Raw genomic sequence first — 19033 nt, forward strand, 5'->3', positions numbered from 1 at the left:
GGAGAACTGAATGTTAGTCTAAAACACAGACTAGCTAGAAATCCGGGAATGTTGGAGGAAGAAATGGAGAACTGAATGTTAGTCTAAAACACAGACTACCTAGAAATTCGGGAATGTAGGAGGAAGAAATGGAGAACTGGATGTTAGTCTAAAACACAGACTACCTAGAAATTCGGGAATGTTGGAGGAAGAAATGGAGAACTGAATGTTAGTCTAAAACAGAGACTACCTAGAAATTCGGGAATGTTGGAGGAGGAAATGAATCTCATCTCCTGAAGACCGTACAATAGTTCATTAAGCCGTGCAATTGTATACAGTTGTTTCATGACTTATCAGTCAACAGTCAAAAATACCCCACTTGGCCGAGGGGGAAAGTTTATTGGGTTTGTACAAACACCGAGGTGAGAGTTTTTACTGTTTCTTAAAAACAGTGAAATCTCTATATAATTCAGTAAAATCATGTGTCTTGCTAAACGGGAAATGCTCAGATTTCTTCTCAAATGAGGTCGGTTTATTTCAAGGGGAAATTTTATCACCATTACTTTTTTCCCTGTTCATTAATGATTTTGAAAACTACTTTATTGAAAACGAGGCCCCAAGTTACGATTTCGGAGAACTGAGTCTCTTTCTCCTGTTGTATGCAGATGATCTTGTACTGATTTCCGAATCAGTCGAGGGATTGCAAAGCCTTTTGGATAATTTAAGGTCTTACTCAGATAAATGGAAAATGACAGTTAATACAGATAAAACAAAAATCGTAGTTTTTCGGAAGGGCGGTAAAGTCAAACATAACGAAACATGGACATATAACGGTATAAATATCTCAGTGGTAGACCAGTTCTGTTATTTAGGATTTCTTCTTAAGTTTAATAATAAATTTAACTTTATGTCTAAGCATTTAGCCGAACAAGGTCGTAAAGCTCTTTTTGCCCTACGTTCAAAGTGTAATAATTTGAACTTAAATATAAAAACTATGTTGCATTTGTTTGATACTTATATTAGCAGTATTCTTTGCTATGCCTGTGAAGTATGGAGTACTCATAATGCTTTGGAAGTTGAAAAGGTACATTTAGAATTTTGTAAAAACTTACTGGGCGTTAAAAAATCTACCTGTAACGCTATGATTTATATCGAACTTGGGCGACTCCCACTGAGGAATATGCAACTTAATAGAATGTTAAAATTTTGGTTTAAATTGTTGAATTCTGATAATTGTATACTAAGAGAGGCTTACAACTTGCTCTACATGGAAATTGAGAAAGAGAATCCAAAACAGAATTGGCTCTTGCATGTGAAGCACAAATTATTTGAACTTGGATTTGGATATATATGGTTACGTCAGTTGCCTTCTGATTTTGTTTATATGCCTATTATAAAAGAAAGAATTAATGACCAGGCCTCTCAGACATTGTTTAACTCATTACATATGTCGAGTAAATGTGATCTATACAAACATATGGTTAATAAAGTAACACTGCAATTCTACCTCACCAAATCATTACCAAGTCAATTGAGAAAAATGATAACAAAACTGAGACTTTCAGCACACAATCTAGCTATAGAATCAGGAAGGTATAGGAATATTCCCAGGTGTCATAGGTATTGCATTAACTGTAATTCTTTAGAAGTTGAGGATGAATTTCATTTTTTACTCGTATGTCAAAAATATTCAACTCTTAGAGGAAAATATATAAAGAAATATTTTTGGAAAAAACCTTCAGTCTTCAAAGTAATAGAATTACTGAACACAAATAGTCTTAAAGAATTGAATTTGCTAGGAAGATTTATCAAAGAAGCTTTTAGTTGCAGAATTGTGTAAATATACTCGGTTTGTGTAGGTGTTGAGTTTTGATGTAACACGTTATTGCATAATAGTGTGCTTATACATTGTTGAACCTCCCGGTGTCCGTCTGTCGTGTTTACCAAATGGTATTATCTGATACTTTTTTTCCATGTCTCTCTGACTGACTGTTATAAAAGTTCTCCTAGAATCCTTATTCTGTAACAGTGTATTATAATTAGTATCAATTCTGTGATTGGGCGCAGCCCTTGTAAGATTAAGTGGTTACAATGTATTTTTTTGCTGATGTTGCCAGTAGACAATATGGTTGATTAATATTCCTCATAATATAGTACATATGTCGGTTAATCGGTTTCCGTATTTAATTATAATAAGTCAATTACGTTTTGTAATTTTATTATAATTCATGTTGTATTCAATATTATATATATATATATACATATATAAATACATGTATATTAATTTATGTACTGATGGGTCATAGACCTAAAGTCAATAAATGAATTGAATTGAATTGACTGATAAGGCATGAAATAACTGTTTTGTTACTAGAATAATCCACAAAATTTCACATATCGGCTATTGTATTAGGGGTGTGTTCCCCGAACGCCTGCATATTTAGAACAATAGGCAGAAACATGAAAGGGAGGGTAATTATAGTCTGTTTCATACATGTTCTGTATTTACGGTGTGTTCCCTGAACGCCTACATATTTAGAACAATAGGCAGAGACATCAAAGGGAGGGTAATTATAGTCTGTTTCATACATGTTCTGTATTTACCAAGATATTTTACCTGTAGAAATCATTTGACAACTAAAGAAAACCAAAACACAAGCATATCAATTTGAAAAATTCTATAATATAGTATTAATCACATTGATATAGATAAGTTATACAAAAAGTAAGAACATTAGAATTCTGCAAGTTAATATATCTTTTCATAATTTGAAAACAACATTATCAGAATCTTTATTATAAATTGAGAACTACAATTATACACGTTAATGTAAATTTACACATTTTGATAGGAATAACATCATTAGAATCTTAATTATATAGAGCACTAGAAATGTACATGTATGCTAATTTAAAGATACACAGTTTGAAATATCACTATTATAATCATAGAATATTACGTGTTAATATAATATCACATATTTTGATAGGACTATTAGAATCTTACATTATGTTTATATCATATAATGTTATACAACGGACAAAATTGAAATCAATGAATATACACAGAAAACTGTAACAGGCATGCAAATACATGTATACATGTACACAGTTGGAACAAATTTACAAATTTATTATCACAGTGTTGTAAAATACAAATAGGATAAAGCACTGTCCATGTTACATCAGTACAACCCTGTCCATGTTACATCAGAACAACCTTGTCCATGTTACATCAGTACAACCTTGTCCATGTTACATCAGTACAACCTTGTCCATGTTACATCAGTACAACCTTGTCCATGTTACATCAGTACAACCTTGTCCATGTTACATCAGTACAAACTTGTCCGTGTTACATCAGTACAACCTTGTCCATGTTACATCAGTATAACCTTGTCCATGTTACATCAGTACAACCTTGTCCATGTTACATGATGACAGCACAACCTTGTCCATGTTACATCAGTAAAACCTTGTCCATGTTACATCAGTAAAACCTTGTCCATGTTACATCAGTACAACCTTGTCCATGTTACATCAGTACAACCTTGTCCATGTTACATCAGTAAAACCTTGTCCATGTTACATCAGTAAAACCTTGTCCATGTTACATCAGTACAACCTTGTCCATGTTACATCAGTACAACCTTGTCCATGTTACATCAGTACAACCTTGTCCATGTTACATCAGTACAACCTAAGTGAAGAAATTCGGAGGCTGCGTCGGTGTAGGATATTATATGGTTCTCCAGTCTCTGTTTCTGAAGGACAAGGCGAGTGTCAATGTTTCTGTATTTCCTGGGTCGGGGTCCAGCGCAACGTTGAAGTCTAGTTATCTCATTAGTAGCCTGGCTGTATGTCCTTGAATGTCCGTATAATTGTGAAGATGTTAGGATGTGTATGGTGTACAATCTTTTTGAGTTTCCCGTGCCAGGCTTCTAAGTGGTTGGTCGTCCTTCAGGTCCGTCGTGGTCGTAGTGGTTCCCAACTGTCTCCCTCTATCCACTGGTCAACAACGTAGTCTGTGAATGGCGTAACGTCAATGTGTAGGTCAGCTTCCTGGATGTCCTCTTACGTCTTCTACTTGGTGTAGTGGTACAAGTGGCAATACAGCTGCGCGGCGAACCAGTCTCCTATAGTGTCGTCGTTGCATTGGGTGAAATGGAAAAGCATCCCTTGATGTTGGTCCCCGGGAAGACGGTGAAGAGTCTGTCCCGATGTTGATGGTGTACATCTGTCTCATAACCTATTCCTAATAAAGTTAAAGTCTAACTGAGTATTAGCCAAAGATGGTAATAACGGTATGAGTGCAAACAGTGGAATGATAAGTCCTGATGATAATTTTGAAGTTTATATAGATACATACATGTAGCTTCGGTTTTAATATCCAAGTGTCACGCCATCCGTAGCATGGGTTACATTAACACAGCTCATCATTTTTACTGATCTCAGTAAAGTGAGCGGTTTTTACTTAACAACATCATTATCTTCAGTTATCAGATATCAGGTATCAGAGAGGCGTTCAAATGAGAAAAAAGAACATTTTGATTATAACTTGTATTAAGGAAAAAAGCAAAGTATTTGATATAAGTTTTAGTTTGATGAAATTGATAGAATTATCAAAGGTATTTTATGATATCAATTTCATTGAATTATTAATTAATATTAATTTCAATGAATTATCAATTAATATCAATTTCAACGAATCATTCATAAATACTAATTTGATAATTATTGATATTTAATAATTTGATCATTATTAAATTGTTTAAATAAGTATTGACAATTATCATGTGCATAGTTAATTCCAATATATTGTATTTTTGTGCAGTATATTCATTGAATATTGGCATTTGATTTTGATGAGAAATTCAATCAAAATTACAGGTAACATACACAGGTAAAACACAGGTAACAAAAGTGACTTCACCAGAACAGACTATAATTACTGTACAAACATAGCCAGTAGGGTGTTATTTCAAAATGTTGGCGTTCAGGGAATCAGCCGTATTTACCCGATATATTTTACCTGTAGAAATCGCGCATTTGACAGCTAAAGAAAACCAAGACACTAGCATATAAAAAACAATTATATAACATAGTATCAATCACATTGATGTGGATAAATTATACAAAAAGTAAGAGCATTAGAATTCTGCAAGTTAATATATCTTTTCATGTTTGATGAAATTGATAGAATTATTAGGATTATCCAGCCAATCATGCATATTAATCCGTCCTCATCAAATATATATGACACATATAGGGTTAACGTTCTCAAGCGATGTGGAAAATTAAGCATCTGAATTGATATTACATGTATGTTATTTGAGGAAGAACGTGGATGGATAAAAAACAACACTATTAAAATCAATATCGTTTGTATAATAACTGCATACATAAATGAATAAATAAAAATAAATAAAAGTATTGGATGTAAAAAGACCTTAGTTTATGACAGCCAGTATTAAATTTGATGTGTGAAATTTTAATGACAACAGTTTATGATGTAGTGAGTTTGGTATAAATCTGTAACAATTCAATATACAAGTACTGATATGTCAGAGTATACTCGATATCAAATACAGGTTTCTAGTTAGAAAATTGATTCCTACACCAACAACATTAAGCTCTCTCCCAAGGTAGAAACTGATCGGAAGTCTGAGGTTATCAAGGGAGTACAGGATTAGGCGCAGTAACCACGTGTTGTCTAGTCAGATGCTGGGTATGAAGGTTCTTATTGGTTAAGCTCCTCAGTACAGTATAAATGTACTGATCAAGCCATATGATGCCAGGTATAGCGGGCGATTATATCTATGACAGTCGCTTGATGTCGGTATTTATTGATTTTACTTGCTAGTATTGACCAGATGACTGCTGTTGGAAGGTTACAATAATATGTAATATCGAACCAGACAAGGTCAAGTCAATGTCGATATAAACATGAACCAACAGCGTGAACCAATATTGGTTTGTATGTATCCAGGGTGGGTACTATGTGTTGGGTCGCGGTTCTGACCAGTAACGGACACTGACTGGTCCATGTGGACTTTGACCCGCGTTACCGAGAAAAAAATAAATAATTGATGCGTAAACAAATTAATTATCACGTACGCAGGATGAATTATTTAATAGAATAAGGCGATTAATCCGATATAAAAACTACATGATATATAAAGTATGGTTCGTTTTGGGTGTTTTACTTCGTATCCTTATCAGAATGAGTATAAATGAAACCTAATTTTGATTCAAAGTAGATAAAACAAAGACAAGCATCAAAATATACACGGAAAGCCCTGTAAGAATTTAACAAGAGGCACACAAGATGCCATCATTGTATCATACAACAGTTTCCTCCTCCAAGGACTCGTGTACTAAACACCCAAAGTGTTGATATCTGGGAGGTGACTAAAGTTGGTCGGAAGAAATGTCAAAATCCCAGTGGGAAAGGGCAATAGGCACAGAATTCATTAAATGTCATGATTTTTAATATTAAATTTCAAAAGAATGTCAAATTCGAGTGTACACTATGTATTATGAAATGTTCTCGTGTACTTTCTTTCATGGTTTCAAGATTACAAATCATTTCGTGAGTACAAACTTCTGTGGTTAGCTCATACTGCAATACTATAGCTTGGTTTGGTTTGTTTGTGTTTAACGTCCTATTAATAGCCATGGTCATTTCAGACGTGCCAGGTTTTGGCGATGGAGGAAAGCCGGAGTTCCCGGAGAAAAACCACCGGCCTACGGTCAATACCTGGCAACTGCCCCACGTAGGTTTCGAACTTGCAACCCAGAGGTGGAGGGCTAGTGATAAAGTATCGGGACACCTTAACCACTCGGTCACCGCGGCCCGCAATAATATAGTAATGTATACAACAATAATATAGTGATGTATACAACAATGATATAGTGATGTATACAACAATGATATAGTGATGTATACAACAATGATATAGTGATGTATACAACAATAATATAGTGATGTATACAACAATGATATAGTGATGTATACAATAATAATATAGTGATGTATACAACAATGATATAGTGATGTATACAACAATAATATAGTGATGTATACAACAATGATATAGTGATGTATACAACAATAATATAGTGATGTATACAACAATGATATAGTGATGTATATACAACAATAATATAGTGATGTATACAACAATGATATAGTGATGTATACAATAATAATATAGTGATGTATACAACAATGATATAGTGATGTATATACAACAATAATATAGTGATGTATACAACAATGATATAGTGATGTATACACCAATGATATAGTGATGTATACAACAATGATATAGTGATGTATACAATAATATTATAGTAATGTATACAACAATGATATAGTGATGTATACAACAATAATATAGTGATGTATACAACAATGATATAGTGATGTATATACAACAATAATATAGTGATGTATACAACAATGATATAGTGATGTATATACAACAATAATATAGTGATGTATACAACAATGATATAGTGATGTATACAATAATAATATAGTGATGTATACAACAATGATATAGTGATGTATATACAACAATAATATAGTGATGTATACAACAATGATATAGTGATGTATACACCAATGATATAGTGATGTATACAACAATGATATAGTGATGTATACAATAATATTATAGTAATGTATACAACAATGATATAGTGATGTATACAACAATGATATAGTGATGTATACAACAATGATATAGTGATGTATACAACAATAATATAGTGATGTATACAACAATGATATAGTAATGTATACAACAATGATATACTAGTAGTGATGTATACAATAATATTATAGTAATGTATACAACAATGATATAGTGATGTATACAACAATGATATAGTAATGTATACAACAATGATATAGTGATGTATACAATAATAATATAGTGATGTATACAACAATGATATAATAATGTATACAACAATAATTGATTTTTCTTTGTTTTCATGGTAAATACTCAAATGTGATTGGTCGAACAATTCCTTTCATTCTTCTATAATTAATTTTTCTTTGTTTTCATGGTAAATACTCAAATGTGATTGGTCGAAAAATTCTTTTCATTCTTCTATGAAAGAAATTCCGAGAATGGCGCGAAAAATGTGACGTCACAATACGACAATTGACGTTGCGTATTGCTTTGAGAAAAACAACCCCATTTAAAACCAGTAAAATTGTACATAAAACATGTTTTAAATTAGAAAATCATTTTCAAAAATTAATTATAAGCGTTGATGTCAATTATTTTTTAGTTTCATCGGGGTATGAAACAAATTTTGTTTGCAAACTTCTATAAGAATCCGCTACGCGGATTAATACAGTTTGCAAACAAAATTGTGTTTCATACCCGATGAAACTAAAAAAAAATGACATCAATGCTTAAATAATATAGTAATGTATACAACTCGTCTCCTACCAATTAAAGATGTGTGTATACAATTATTGCTTAGCCATAATTGTATACACACATGTATAGTTTTTTTTCCTGCTGGGGGAAATGAAATATTTATACCATAAAAAAATTATAACCTCCTTTGCATACACGTGACCTTGATCGCAGTGCCTTCTGGGAGAGATTTACATAAAGAAGAAAACAAATATGGTGGACTTAAGCTGGCACAAATACTGCATGTTGCCTATCATAACTACAAATTTGAAATGCCGAGATTTTAATGCAAAAAGAAAATAATAACAAAATAAACATTTCAATAGTATGCATAGCGAAATATCACGATCCTCTACATGCTGCTACACACGAACTGAAACGCTTTCTTAGCGTTACCCCCTTCAGCCCCATTTAGCTGGATTGCTTCAAATATGATTTATCAATAAGTTAAAGCTGATGAACTATAAATAGTCAACCTACAATCAATACATATCACGGGAAAAAATCTTAACCATTGATTAAATCGCATCATACGCTTACAGTTTTCAGTAAAGATTTCAGCAGGCTGCACGTTACACTAAATACTTGTGTACGTTACACACTTGTCTCTCCAACAAAAACTCTGCGATTTCCTCATGTGATTCATTCCATTGTCGTTTTTTATACAGAATTCCAACTATCTATGCAGTCTCCGATTGGAATACTTCTCTTTATTCGTTTCATAATCTGATTTACGCTCAATTCCTTTATTTTTTACAAATGTCAACACTTGTGGTCCTCCTTGCTTCTTAGTGCAATTGCCATTACTCGTTTGTGATTTTGTTTTCGGCGCATGTGCAATCAGTATTCCATTCAACATGGAGGCGGAGCGAAATTGAGTTTCTTCGGGACGCAATAAATTGGGTTTTAAAAAGATGAATAAGAAGATGACAATTTCAAAAACAAGAGAGAAAACAATTATGAAATTGACTTCCGCAGTTATCTTTAGAAGAGTTCAAGTGTTCTAATGACGTGAAGAAAGGTTCATCTGTTGTCCGTTTTGTTGACAAATAAAGGTTGTGAACTGGGCTAATATTTTCTAGGTCAAGCTGGACAATAGACCGTCCAACAAAGACAGCGAAAGGTGGAATCACATCTCTCATCCTGAGGCAAACAAAAAACATTCATGTGTGAAATTCGATAATTTTCCCATGTTATATTACGAGTGCGGTAACTATCAATAGACGACAGTCAGATCTGTGTTTAGGGTATATATACCTCTTAGTATACAATATCATAGGATGCACTAGTACTATTTGCTGTGGGTTAGGAGGAACATTTATACTATAATTACATAGATTTTTTTTTTGTATACATGCTTCCTTGTTATGCTTATCATTGCTTCTATGTACCAATCTTTGCTACTATATTATTGTATCCTTGCTGAGAGTGACTCTAATCGAGGTTTGACCACAATGTCACGTGAGATACATGTGCCCCGGGTATCTAACCTGCCTGCTTATCGATCGAAACTCACCTGGTAATCAATAACGACACATTCTGCTCTTACCAATTGACCATTGTTTTCATAAAATCAAATAAGGACTGTGACAGTTGGTTGTAACGTAAAGTGCTGAAAAATCACACACGCCTGCTAAAAGTGTGTACGTCAATGTAGAATACTTAGACGCCGTATGACAGGTGAGTAAAGATGTTTTATATTGAGGTCGGGCTGATCAAGGTGTGGTAATATTATAGTGATACCATCATTGTAATATAGCCAAGCTTCACGCCTCCTGAGACGTTATTCCAGTTAGATACATAATATGCCGAATGCTAACATAATATTATTGTCGTACTGAAATCGATATAACGGGACGTTTAATCTTTACGTTTCCAGCGATAGACATTGTTAAAAATTGAATACTTGGCGCCAGAATGTCACTGAAAAGGACAATATATTCCTTTGTTTACAATATAATAATGACGGTGCATTTATACAATTATATAAGAACATTGGTCACGTGGTCTTATTACTGATTTCAAGGTATGCACATGGCCAATGTAGTTGATAACAAGATAGTTGATTATTTAGATTCAGGCCTTGTACAAAACATTGATTGACATTGATACAAATGTAAGTCGTGTAAGAATTGTTTTCAGTTTGATGAATCAACAAACCTACCACAGAGTCTCATTTTGACGTTTGTTTCCGGGAGAATATAAAGTCTGCGGTACTTTATAACGTAGGTATATGTATGGATCGGATAAAAACATCTGTCACATGACTTTATATTCAACAGGAGATTAAGTCGTAACGATGGATCATGACGAACATTCTACGTTCATGTTTATTAAGCCAATCAGAGATTCCGTTTTAAGGCGTTCGGAGTAATAACAAAGATGGCTGGATATGATACCAGACGTGTTATCTCGAATCGATATTTTGAAAATTTACCAGAAAAAAATCATGCTCGACCAGTCAAATGACATCATGTGCTTGTATCTCATTACAATGAAAGAAAATCCACATACTACGGTTGTATGCGATACTCCTCGGTCCACATACTACGGTTTTATGCGATACTCCTCGGTGTTCTTGGTAACCAGCATGTCCAATATCTCCTGATTGCGGCTCTAATCGAGAGAACTTTCTGAAAACCAGGCAAGGAACATGATATACAATGTCTTGTAATTCATGAATTCAATAACACTGGGGCTTAGTCAAGCTTAAACATATATTTATCTTATCTTGGGAAATACAAGCCGTAATATATCGCTAGAGAGAACTTCTCGATCAGTTGAGCCTATGCCAGAGTCTCTAGCGGGTAAATTTAAATACATTTAATTAATGATGACATCTATTGATTTTTAAGGTAAAAAAGTTGTATTACTCCGGCAGTTTGACAGGATTGTCATGGCTGAGAATCCCCGGGATCAGTATCCGGAAAATCTGGTGTCCTCACGAAGGAGGCCTTCCTTTCCTCATTTCAAGTTCTTGTCATCGGTAATACTAGGGTCAAACTCGTCCATAAAGTTACTAATTAGTCTGTTGAAGGGTCAAACTGGGACATACGGTTACTAATTAGTCTGTCGAAGGGTCAAACTGGGCCATACAGTTACTAAATAGTCTGTTCAAGGGTCAAACTGGGCCATACAGTTACTAAATAGTCTGTTCAAGGGTCAAACTGGGCCATACAGTTACTAAATAGTCTGTTGAAGGGTCAAACTGGGCCATACAGTTACTAAATAGTCTGTTCAAGGGTCAAACTGGGCCATACAGTTACTAAATAGTCTGTTGAAAGGTCAAACTGGGCCATACAGTTACTAAATAGTCTGTTGAAAGGTCAAACTGGGCCATACAGTTACTAAATAATATGTTGGAGGGTCAAACTGGGCCATACAGTTACTAAATAATATGTTGAAGGGTCAAACTGGGCCATACAGTTACTAAATAGTCTGTTGAATGGTCAAACTGGGCCATACAGTTACTAAATAATATGTTGAAGGGTCAAACTGGGCCATACAGTAACTAAATAATATGTTGAAGGGTCAAACTGGGCCATACAGTTACTAAATAGTCTGTTCAAGGGTCAAACTGGGCCATACAGTTACTAAATAGTCTGTTGAAGGGTCAAACTGGGCCATACAGTTACTACATAGTCTGTTGAAGGGTCAAACTGGGCCATACAGTAATTAAATAGTCTGTTGAAGGGTCAAATTGGGCCATACATTTACTAAATAGTATGTTCAAGGGTCAAACTGGGCTATACAGTTACTAAATAGTCTGTTGAAGGGTCAAACTGGGCCATACAGTTACTAAATAGTCTGTTGAAGGGTCAAACTGGGCCATACAGTTACTAAATAGTCTGTTGAAGGGTCAAACTCCACCATACAGTTACTAAATAGTCTGTTGAAGGGTCAAACTGGGCCATACAGTTACTACATAGTCTGTTGAAGGGTGAAACTGGGCCATACAGTAATTAAATAGTCTGTTGAAGGGTCAAATTGGGCCATACATTTACTAAATAGTATGTTCAAGGGTCAAACTGGGCTATACAGTTACTAAATAGTCTGTTCAAGGGTCAAATTGGGCCATACAGTTACTAAATAGTCTGTTGAAGGGTCAAACTGGGCCATACAGTTACTAAATAGTCTGTTCAAGGGTCAAACTGGGCCATACAGTTACTAAATAGTCTGTTGAAGGTCCAACTGGGCCATGCAGTTACTAAGTAATCTGTTGAAGGGTCAAACTGGGCCATACAGTTACTAAGTAATCTGTTCAAGGGTCAAACTGGGCCATGCAGTTACTAAGTAATCTGTTGAAGGGTCAAACTGGGCCATACAGTTACTAAATAGGCTGTTGAAGGTCCAACTGGGCCGTACATTTACTAAATAGTCTGTTCAAGGGTCAAACTGAGCCGTACAGTTACTAAATAATCTGTTGAAGGGTCAACCTGGGCCATACAGTTACTAAATAGTCTGTTCAAGGGTCAAACTGGGCCATACAGTAACTGGGCCATTTCTTGTGTTATTTTTTAGAAAAAGGAGGGAGTTCATCGCCAGAAATTGTGAATCACGTGATCATAAAAAGTGAAAAGTCTCGCCGGAAACTGTGTTCAGCATGAGGAATTCCCTGGGTCACGCGAGATCTCGTCAGGTCATGTGAATGCGGTCATTACAAATGTTGATGTATGCTGAAATGTATGCCTGGATAGTCAGGTACGTTTGTATGTGGGGAAATGATTGATGTTTCGATATATATATATATATATATATATATATATGTGTGTGTGTGTGTGTTTTCTATCACAACGACGGTGTTGTATAGTTGAAGACATGATGAAAATGTTAACCCGAGGTCAGGTCGCAGGAATTCAGAAGTTAGTTGGTCCTTATCAGATTTTTAAAAGGTCGATAAAATATAAACCTTTGGATTTGGAAGGGGCTTACTTACTTGTCTCTTACGACGTGGGGTGAGATATAACAGGCGTATTCTCTCCCTGCTCCTACAAGGGTTTAGGGGTTTAGGTATTCATCAAGACCATCAAGTCAAAGGGCCACTCCTTCGTTCGGACATCAGAAACACGCAAAATTTCTATCGGTGACATATAAGTCCAAACGATGATTATATGAGTGATTTTGCCTACATGTAATGAAATAACGCCGAAATGTACAGGGAAAAGGCGTATCGTATATGTCTTTGTGGTAATGAGTGATACTTCGGGTCGAATTAAGAGTTTTCATGACTCGATACTAAAAAAACTTTTTGTAAAGATTATGACTTTCACTATTTGGAAAAAATACATATTTTCCAGTAAGTTTAATTTTGACGACCTAAACATTATTTAAACGAAGGAATGCCCCTTCAAAACATTAATGTCACTAACACTCATTGAAATTTCCGAAGCGTAATTATTATATTAACGATTCAAGCTAAACCGGAAGACAATTCACAATACCGGAACAGATTGGGTACAATGTATATCGTACACGGAAATAGAACAATACCAAGTGAGATGATAACTATAAACATTCGTCATGGTATTGTGGGGAGTATGTTTATCTATATTAATAACAAAGACGTAAATCGAGCGGATAGCATTGCTTGTACCTGTACATTGTCTCCCTACTCGGCTCAACGGAGCATGCTCCCTTGGCTCAGTTGTTAGCGTCGTGGGTTATTAGGCCGGACACCCGGAAGTGGCTCCAGTCTGGACGCCTGGCGGGAATGCCTCTCTCCAGTTCTCCCAAACACATAATGGCTGTGCTTGTCGACTCGCCTATTGTAAGTACAACCTTTCAGTACCGCCATGGTCATTATATAGTTTTCACAAATTAATGTCAAAAGATTTAATATTGTTTTCAATATGTATCACGTCTAGAATTCTATTAACGTTGAAAAATCTGACTATTTCACAAGGGAAAATGAATAGTGGCAAGTTGAAAAATCTCTCACGATTTTATTCAACCTGTACTTGAATAATCTTGTCTATTCAATGTGTCAAAATAACGCGCTAGGAGCAAATTGTGGGGAAAATTCGGGAACATCTAGATGTATGTTAAATGAAAATGTTTGTGTTGCTCAATGTGGACGTAACTCTATTCTTCGAATGTCCACAAGATTTCCAGAGACAGTTCGGTACCTTTGAAGATTGAGTTGTAGACGTCGGAAACTTAAAGTAAAACGATATATGTTGTTTTTACAAAGGGTCATTTCATAATTTTTCTACTTTAAATGAAATTGAGCTGGTTAGAACTTATCTTTAAGGGCTGTTATTTTAACGCAGAAGTTTTTATAGATACTAAGATATTAATACATGTATAAGGAGAGATAACATAGATAGGTAGACTATAATAGAAATGGTAGTAATTTGTCAGTACGATGTGTTTACGATGTGTTTGATTAAATAGTAAAAGCTATCTTAGTGTACGGTTGTGCAGTATGGGGATATGCTAATCTAGAAACTGTGAAGTATGGAGAAACGCTAATCTAAAACAGTGAAGTATGGGGATACGCTAGTCTAGAAACTGTGAAGTATGGGGATACGCTAGTCTAGAAACTGTGAAGTATGGGGATACGCTAGTCTAGAAACTGTGAAGTATGGGGATAAGCTAGTCTAGAAACTGTGAAGTATGGGGATAAGCTAGTCTAGAAACTGTGAAGTATGGGGATAAGCTAGTCTAGAAACTGTGAAGTATGGGGATAAGCTAGTCTAGAAACTGTGAAGTATGGGGATAAGCTAGTCTAGAAACTGTGAAGTATGGGGATAAGCTAGTCTAGAAACTGTGAAGTATGGGGATAAGCTAGTCTAGAAACTGTGAAGTATGGGGATAAGCTAGTCTAGAAACTGTGAAGTATGGGGATAAGCTAGTCTAGAAACTGTGAAGTATGGGGATACGCTAATCTAGAGGTTGTGAAGTATGAGATACGCTAATCTAGAATCTGTGAAGTATTGGGATACGCTAATCTAGAAACTGTGAAGTATGGGGATAAGCTAGTCTAGAAACTGTGAAGTATGGGGATAAGCTAATCTAGAAACTGTGAAGTATGGGGATAAGCTAGTCTAGAAACTGTGAAGTATGGGGATACGCTAATCTAGAGGTTGTGAAGTATGGGGATACGCTAATCTAGAAACTGTGAAGTATGGGGATACGCTAATCTAGAAACTGTGAAGTATGGGGATAAGCTAGTCTAGAAACTGTGAAGTATGGGGATACGCTAATCATGAGGTTGTGAAGTATGAGATACGCTAATCTAGAATCTGTGAAGTATGAGATACGCTAATCTAGAATCTGTGAAGTATTGGGATACGCTAATCTAGAATCTGTGAAGTATGAGATACGCTAATCTAGAATCTGTGAAGTATTGGGATACGCTAATCTAGAGGTTGTGAAGTATGAGATACGCTAATCTAGAATCTGTGAAGTATTGGGATACGCTAATCTAGAGGCTGTGAAGTATGAGATACGCTAATCTAGAATCTGTGAAGTATGAGATACGCTAATCTAGAGGTTGTGAAGTATGAGATACGCTAATCTAGAATCTGTGAAGTATTGGGATACGCTAATCTAGAGGTTGTGAAGTATGAGATACGCTAATCTAGAATCTGTGAAGTATTGGGATACGCTAATCGAGAAGCTATAAAGTATTGGGATACGCTAATCTAGAAACTGTGAAGTATGAGATACGCTAATCATGAGGCTGTGAAGTATGAGATACACTAATCTAGAATCTGTGAAGTATGAGATACGCTAATCTAGAATCTGTGAAGTATTGGGATACGCTAATCTAGAAACTGTAGAAAGTGTACATTTATAGTTTGGTATCATTTTACTTTATAAAGAAGTACACTTCGTTTTTATGGTATACGGAGAACTTGGAGTTTTTCCTCTGATTAGTTACTGGTCTTGCAAAGGAGTTTGACTATCTGTTAGAATGTATTTAGGATACAAGTAAAAGAAATTCTAATGAGATTACCTCTGTACGAGAACTAATGTAATTAAATTCCAATCCTTTATCAATACTAATGATACTGACTTTTTTTTAATATGTGTATTTATCCGATCTATATTTTCCATTGTTTGACCTCCATCAATGTATTTATGAATTTAAAATATATCTGATTCTCCAACTTTGATCACCACAATTGAATACAAGTATTTATTGCATTTTTGCCAGTGAAATATATAGAGGATATTGAATGGTTTCCCGTTAAATATAACATACATTTCACGAGTATGACAGAATATCGATATTTTCACGAGTGCGAAGCACGAGTGAAAAATATCGAAATATTCTGTCATACTCGTGAAATATATGTTATATTTAACGGGAAACCATTCAATTTTCTTTTTATTGCATTTTAGAAAGAAAATTAAAAACATTACAAATTAATAGCGTCAAAAAGTGCGGGAATCAGTAATGACGTCATCTCTTTGTGACGTTCCTCCACGTCAACTTGACGGCGCCATTTTGAAAAGACTTATCAACGCAACTTAGGCGTTTTTTGCTGTTATAGTAGAATCTGTACATGAATAGCTAACGTCAAGTGAGTATTTTGTCAAAAACTAGTCTGAAAATTTCAGAAATACAGCAAAATAACCAATTTATCTATTTCCGCTTCGGTTTGAAAAATCGGCAAGTTTCAACGAGGTGAATACAAGGGTTCGCTCTGATTGGTCAAAAACGAAAATATTTTCACTGCAAAACTTATATTTTCACTGCAAAATCTTATATTTTCACTGCTCATCGCTGCAGTGAAAATATAAGTTTTATTAGTTTGATAAATTTCTATATTTCACTGGCAAAAATGCAATAAAGAAATTTATCAAACTAATAAAAAGATTTTGCAGTGAAAATATAGGTTTTTCCGTTTTTGACCAATCAGAGCGGACCTTTGTATTCACCTCGTTGAAATTGCCAATTTTTCCAACTGAAGTGGAGATAGATAAATTGGTTATTTTGCTGTATTTCGGAAATGCTCAGACTAGTTTTTTTCACAAAATACTCACTTGACGTTAGCTTTTCATGCACATATTCTCCTATAACAGAAGAAAACGCTTAAATTGCGTTGATCAGTCCTTTCAAAATGGCGTCGTCAAGTTGACGTGGAGGAACGTCACAAAGAGATGACGTCATTACTGATTCCCGCACTTTTTGACGCTATCAAGTTTTAATGTTTTCAAATTTGTTTTTAAGTTCATGAAATGCATTGTAATATTTATTCTTAATCATTATGAAGAGAATGAAGTAAATTCTTAAGCGAACATAACCATAACGGTTATTTCTTCTTATAAACAGTGAAACGCGTTCAAGATATAGAGATGCACAAGCCTATAAAGATATCCTATGAATACATTTTTATCAGTTTAAAAACCACCGTTTACCTCGACTGATGTTTGTAAAGAATGTTACACGGAGAAACACGAAACGAGTCACGTGGTACCAAAGACGAGTCCGGAAGGCGTCGTAATAAGCATTCGTGTAGAAACTTTTAAATTGTAATTTTACTGTTCTGTACTGACCCCATGGGGTATTTACAGAACACGTTTGAGAACATTTTTAGTTTCTATAATTATGAGAAAGCCTGAATCTTATAATATATTTTGAAAATATTACGCCTGATGATATTTTCCAACAGTGGCTTTTACAGTAATAGTCGCTTTAGACTGACTCGCCAATGACGACAACACAGGTATACACGCTCCCATACTGTTAACTATAGGAAGTCCTGGGCTATTGTTATACTCAGACTTGGATACGCTTCACTGACTTTAAATGAAAAAATCGTAATGGCACTTCCAATTGCTCCGGTACTCTGGGCCGAATTGGGCCCCATGGACTTTTCTTCAGTTTTGGACAAGGGAAAACGTAACGTTATTATGTCGGAAGGACAGTACTTATATGTATACCTTCGGGGCGGCTTAATTGGAAACGACATGTTAAACAAACCGTCAATATGCGAGGTAAGGTATCATGACCGGACGTTTCGGTTACAAATCTCTGGGGAGTGTGTTTACAATGATTGTCGTTGGAATTTTCACACATATAATGATACAGTGTTGATTTGTAGTTGTTAAATGTACGATTAGGAGATATAGTGTGTTGAGATAATATTTGTTTAAAGGATAATTAAGTCAGAGCTTTGTAGGTACTATAACGCCAACTCTATAACATCTATGCAGTGTACATGAAAGAGTTTGAAAAATATTGTGTTTATTATATTACAGAATATTGATATACATAGTTAGATTACCGTCTTATTCCAGGGTAATATTGATCATCGACGAGGGGATGAGCGTAAGCTGTTACGGTCTAGTGTAGGTTTATGTTAAGTCCGGGCGCCATGTGTTAAGTTACCTACCTCCACAAAAAAAGAGCTCCAATTTTGTCTCTGTGAATTCAGAAGACACAAAGTTCAGTAACTACTGTAAATAGACAAGGTGTTACTACTGTAACTGTAGGTGGTGTTACTACTGTACGAGATGTTACTACTGTAACTGTACGAGGTGTTACTACTGTTACTGTACGTGGTGTTACTACTGTACGAGGTGTTACTACTGTACGAGGTGTTACTACTGTACGAGGTGTTACTACTGTAACTGTACGAGGTGTTACTACTGTAACTGTA

At 35.0% G+C, this 19033-nt stretch overlaps 2 protein-coding genes across 5 annotated transcripts in view; both read left to right on the forward strand.

The window, feature by feature from the left end:
- Positions 1-423: 423 nt before the first annotated feature.
- On the forward strand, positions 424-2165 carry LOC117341552. Its single transcript, XM_033903417.1, has 2 exons — positions 424-1620; positions 1705-2165. Exons 1-2 carry the CDS (start codon positions 728-730, stop codon positions 1817-1819), a joined length of 1008 nt encoding a protein of 335 aa, XP_033759308.1. The 5' UTR covers positions 424-727; the 3' UTR covers positions 1820-2165.
- Positions 2166-9954: 7789 nt separating this feature from the next.
- LOC117341194 (beta-1,3-galactosyltransferase 5-like) overlaps positions 9955-19033 on the forward strand; it is a 31626-nt gene continuing 22547 nt past the window's right edge. The window contains exon 1 of one of the 4 annotated variants that reach the window (XM_033903051.1): positions 9955-10100. The gene's annotated coding sequence lies outside the window, so the exon portion shown is untranslated. Of the gene's footprint in view, positions 10101-12967; positions 13122-14074; positions 14188-18173; positions 18369-19033 lie in introns of those variants that run through there. The other 3 variants (XM_033903052.1, XM_033903053.1, XM_033903049.1) reach the window with 3 other exon arrangements.

This window comes from Pecten maximus, chromosome 13, assembly GCF_902652985.1.
Source record: "Pecten maximus chromosome 13, xPecMax1.1, whole genome shotgun sequence".
NCBI lineage: Eukaryota > Metazoa > Mollusca > Bivalvia > Pectinida > Pectinidae > Pecten > Pecten maximus.